We start from the raw sequence: 5,701 nt of genomic DNA, 5'->3' as shown, positions 1-5,701 counted from the left end.
TTGATGCAAGTGATAATTTGAAAAAAGTATTGATCTTGAAGTTTATTTATAATAGGAGAAGAAGGTGGTGTTGATCTTTGAAAAGTTATATCCATTCTAGCTTTTATGTTATTCTTTGTTATCTTTTTAATGTCTATGACCGTGTTAAAAATATTTTCAAATACATTCTTCTCGATATATATAACATCTAAATAATGGTGAAGGACATTAGTTTCCAATAAGGAAGTTCCTAAAAAATATTTGGTTTTACTCAATTACATGTTATATTAAAATCAAGAAACTTTATTTACAGAATAGAAAATCAAATACAATGTCCTCATATTGTGATACTACATCATAAAATTCTTCACTCGACAATATTGATGATGCAACTTCCCTTTTAGCTTTACCTTTTAAGAAGTCATTTCTGTTTTTTTTTTTTGTTTTTGTATCAATGATGACTTGGCAAGAACCTTCGATAGTAATAAAAAAAAAATATCATCATTCATTAAGGTGTAGGCCCTATTCTTTTCCATACAATATGAAAAGTCTAATTTTTCATGTGTGCTTCGTCCAGAAACTATTTCATATACAGGAAAATCATTTATAATCCACATTAAAGTTTCTTCATTTAACTAAATTATTATTTTCAAAATGATTTTTTATTTAACTAATTTTTTTAAAAAAATAGATCATGCCGTGATGCTGAGATATTTTTTTAATATCAACCTGATATTAAAATATTTTTTATATACTACAATAACTATATAAAAATAAATTAAAATAAATTTCCTACTTCTAGAAGGTCAGATGGTTAAAAACAATATGCTTTCTTACTTATTTTTTTCGAAGGATAGTGTCCAAGATATTTTATTAAATTACTCTCAACAAAATGCGAAGAACGCGTTCTTGAGATCACCAATTCAAAGAAAAAATAATAATAACGGTTAACCTGCAAGCTCATTAGAAAAATATTCCTTTATCATTTAAAAAAATATTAAATCAAATAATAATTTTGTAACTGTTACGAGATCCAAATGGAATAAATCCAGTTGTCCATAAATATAATTTAGTCCTCTCCTCTCTTACATTTCCTCTTGCTCTCTTTAACAACGTCACCCCCTCATCTCCTTAATATCTCTCTTCAAAAGGATCACCAAAAGGTCAAACCTGACAAAAGCAAAACCCAAGAACGTGACCCAAGGACCGCCTCCACCGGAATCTGCCCGGAAACAATGGCAAACTACGGCACAATCCCGACCTCTTCCTCACCGGGAAGCTCCACGAAACTTGAATACATTTCTCGTGCCAAAGAGCGCATAAAAGCTGGTCTGGGCACACGTCAGCCATGGAAAGTGATGTTCAACTTCCGGTCTTTCAACTTCCCTGGCACTCTATCAGATGCGCTAGCAAGAGTTAGAAAAAACATCGCCTACTTTACTATGAACTACGCGATAGTAGTGCTGATAATCTTGTTCTTGAGCTTGTTATGGCACCCTGTCTCTCTCATAGTATTTATTGTCATGGGAGTTGCGTGGGTGTGCTTGTACTTCTTGCGTGATGAGCCCCTTGTGGTTTTAGGCCGCACAATTGATGATCGTGTGGTGATGATCGTGTTGGGGGTGTTGACCATCTTCTTCTTGTTGTTGACACATGTGACCTGGAATGTTCTGGTTTCACTCTTGGTTGGCGTGGTTCTGGTTTTGATTCATGGGGTTACAAGGAAGATTGATGATTTGTCCTTGGATGAAGAAACTACTGGGCTGATGAGTTCTACTCATGCTGCCGGTGCCGGTGACGGTGCCGGACCTTCTTCTTAATTGGTGGGTGCTTTTTAATTGAGTTTCTTGATCTTAATTGTACCAATAAAAGATCAATTTTGTCCTGTTTGTTGATTTGGTGCTCCTTCCAGATTGCTTAGGCATTTTTTTCTCCTCCTTGTTTTGGTCTGTAATGAAGTTGCCGTCATTTATTTTGGAACCAGTGAGATTCATTGATTGTTGGGGTGGATTCTTGATCCTTCCATCCGGCTTTTGAGTGGTGGGTGCAGGGAAAGATGCAAACCCACATGGCAAGCTCACCACCAAGTATGTCCATGGCAATAATCAAGACCATGTCCCTTTTGTTTATGCGTGATTGCTGGGTAAAATTAAATGAAATTTTATTGATTTAAAACAAAGTCACAAATATCCAACTTTTTTTCATGAAATAGTTCAAGGATCAACTTGTACGGTAGGAAAAGATCAACTTTAATTTTTTTCTTTGATATATATATATATATATAATCAAATTGATTATTTAACATTAAATTTATTTGAAATTGAACGGAATAGAATTTTGTAAAATGTCTAAATATAAGAATCCCTGTTGAGGAAAATTTATGAGGCGTGGTTGGTGCTTATTTTTATAAAATAAAATTTAATTTTATTAATTTAAAATAATTAAGATTTAAAGGATCAAATTTAAAATGTAAAGCAATCACATGAACTAGGGTCAATGGATAATGATAAAGAGGTTAGCGTGTGTATTGCACACACCAACGTGTGAAGTAAGCTATCGTATTTTAGCGACGTGTGCAACTTCCTCTGGTGGTTGAATGCCACCTTTCTTGGTGGAGTTTAATGCATCTCAACGGTTATTTTTCTGTTATTTTTTTGGTGGTGCGAAGCGTATACATGTTGAAGATGTGAGAAGGTTAATTTTTTTTTCTTTCTATTTACTCTTTTCTCTCTTTTCTTATTGGTTTTCGTGCAATTTTTTCACAAAATAACTTGTGCCCTACCGATTTATTTTTATGTCAAATTTCATCTATATTTTTTTTGTATTGTTATTTGTTTTGTTTTGTTTTGAATTTTATTTAATTAATTTTTTTTTAATTTTACCCTTCAATATATTAATTAAAAATTAAACTTTATAATTTTTTTATGATTTATCTTCTACGATGTAACCGAGATTTTTTTCATTCTTCGTGCAAAAAAATAAAAAACCGGTCAATGGTGGTATTAAATTGCAGAATAGAGTAATAAAAAAACACTTTAAACTTCAAAGTTTATGACAGGGATTGACAGGATTTAATGATTTATATAAATGCTAACCCTAAGTTTGGAGAGAGAGATAGACCGGTGTGTTCTTTTAATTACAATTCATCTCTTGCAAAAAAAGAAAAAGAAAATAGGAGGTAGGTAAATTACAAGGTTGCTGAAGCTGAGGTCAAACTCGTGCGGGTACAGTTCATCTTCAAATGGAGACTAAAACTGCCATTCTAGTTTCTTTGCTTACATCAGATGAATTTCTGCATCCCATTCCAATCACAAACTTAACTCGAACTACCATTGATGGGCTGCTATTTGCAAAATGCTCTTGTATACTAAAAAGACTTAAGAAGTTTTTATTTTTTTTCAATTCATCCCCCTTTTTTTTCTATTTTTCTTATTTTTTTCATTTATTCTCATTTTTTTTCTTTTTGCAATTTCATCCTCCAACTCTTTTAACAATCATTTGACTTGTCTTTAAACCACTCAAGTTTACTGAATCATCTTGGGACAACTTCTACACGGTTTAATTTTAAACTCGAGTTAGATAAAAAATCAGATTAATATTTTTTTTTCTATAAACTTCTTTTTTTTCTCAGTTTCATCCTCATATTTTTTTTTTGTCGGTTGATCGGGTTTCCTTTAGATTTGCCAAGTCTATTGAATCACGTTGAGCCAACTTCCACACGATTTAATTTTAAACTCGAGTTAGACAAAAAGTTGGGTATGGAGTTCTTGTTTCTTTTTTCTATTTCATCTTCTTTTTTTTCCAATTTCATTCTCTTTATTATTATTTTTTTACTAATCAACCATATTGCTTTTGGATGAGCCAAATCGACTACGTCACACCGGGCTAATTACCACACGATTTAATTTTAAACTCAAACTTAATGTCAAATAGTTCTCTATGACATATATATTTTTTAGTACATTAAAAAAAATGATCTAACCCGCAACATAATGCGACCTTGTAAACTAGTACTACAAACTTAAAAAACTAGGATATGACTCACCTACTTCACTAATGAGCAGTGACAAAGGCCCTCCTTTTTTTCTAATTTCATCTTTCAACATTAAGTTTATATTAAAAAAAATATTGGTTTTTTTAAAAATTTCATCTTTCAATATTTAGTTGATTTTGATTTGGTCTTCATAATTTATTTCGGTTTGCTTTCATGGTTATTATTTTCTCAAACAAACATCCTGACATTTGGTTTATGCTCAACTTGGACCGACCAAGTCTTCTAAATCATGTTGGAACAACTTTCACACAGTTTAATTTTAAACTCGAATTAGGCAAGAAGTCAGGTTAATAAGTTTTTTTTCTATAAATTTCATCCTTTTTTTTTTCTTAATTTCATCATCAATTTTTTTTTCTTACCGTCAACCAAGTTGCCTTTGGACTATTCAAGTCGGCTAATCACACCAGGCCCAACTTCCACACGATTTAATTTTAAACTCGAGCTATGCAAGAAGTCAGATCAGAAAGTTTCAAAGTTGATCCATTAGACCAGGTTAATAACAATATCAAATAGTTCTTTATAGCCTAAATATTTTTTGTTATGTTAGGAAACTAATTGATCTGACCTGCAATATAGTGTGACCCTGTAAACTAGAACTATAAACTAAAAAAATTAGGGTACGATTCACCTTCTTCATTGATGAGCAGTGAAGGAGGTTCTTTTTTTTTTCTGATTTCATTATTTAACATTAAGATTATATTAAAAAAATTTATTGGTTTTTTATTTCAATTATCTTCAATATTTAGTTGATTTTTAATTGGTCTTTATAATTTGTTTCGGTTTATTTTCTATGAGATTATCGCAGTCTCAAACAAACATCCTAATATTTGGTTTATAATCAATTTTGTGAGCGTCTATTTTTAATATCATATAATTAAGTAAAAATATTTTTAAAAACAAAGTTATTAAACCTAATGGAGTCCATGATTGGGTCATTGGTCTAGCGGGTTAAGCCACGAAGCACGACTCAATCCAACATGTTGTTGTCTCAATATTAAAAAAAAGATATCGCCTTGGAATTTTTAAAAAATCAAACCATATTTTTTATCGGTTATTCAAGTTGTCTTTGAACTTACCAAGTCAACCGAATTATGTTGAAACAACTCTTATATAATTTAATTTTAAATCTAAGTAAAGAGGCAAATGAGTAGGTTTCAAAGTTGACATATTCATATGAATTTAATAATAATATCAAATAATTTTTTATGGCCTGGATATTTTTTTTCAAGATAAAAAAAAAACCTAATCCGACGAATATCATAGCGTGAACCAATAAATTAATAACAACAACAATAATTTACATAAAGCCAAGATAAACCTTGTAATTAACACTTATGCTATAGTGGTGGTATGCAATAAAAGCTAATTAGGCAGATCATATGCCTGGCTTCAGAGGAATTTGTCTCATAGATGATTGAATGCTTTTAAAGACAAGCTTTTTCAAGCATTCAACTAAAATTAAAATTATTAAAGTACCAATTAAGTATCCAATGCAGCCTTAATACATTAAATTAAAATTTGATAAAGCTATTAAAAGATGAAGAAATGGGAAGGGATCGAAGGTTATGAATTTGGATGAGAGGGCCTAATTGATAATTTCTAATATATCATATACTTAATTGATAAAAAAGAAAATCCAATGGGACCCAATTGAGAATTGATGCATAG

At 31.0% G+C, this 5,701-nt stretch overlaps 1 protein-coding gene across 1 annotated transcript; it reads left to right on the top strand.

Annotated features, from left to right (window-relative positions):
• The first annotated feature begins 1,049 nt into the window (after window positions 1-1,049).
• On the top strand, window positions 1,050-1,959 carry LOC18096738 (PRA1 family protein F3). The gene has a single exon (XM_006385289.3). The coding sequence runs from the start codon at window positions 1,215-1,217 to the stop codon at window positions 1,797-1,799; it is 585 nt and encodes a 194-aa protein (XP_006385351.1). The 5' UTR covers window positions 1,050-1,214; the 3' UTR covers window positions 1,800-1,959.
• Window positions 1,960-5,701: the final 3,742 nt, after the last annotated feature.

Source organism: Populus trichocarpa, chromosome 3, assembly GCF_000002775.5.
Source record: "Populus trichocarpa isolate Nisqually-1 chromosome 3, P.trichocarpa_v4.1, whole genome shotgun sequence".
Classification (NCBI taxonomy): Eukaryota; Viridiplantae; Streptophyta; class Magnoliopsida; order Malpighiales; family Salicaceae; genus Populus; species Populus trichocarpa.
This window is presented reverse-complemented; position numbering and strand designations above follow the sequence as displayed.

Excerpts from the sequence above, each read along its gene's own strand:
- LOC18096738 (XM_006385289.3), top strand. The coding sequence starts at position 1,215 with ATGGCAAACTACGGCACAATCCCGACCTCTTCCTCACCGGGAAGCTCC.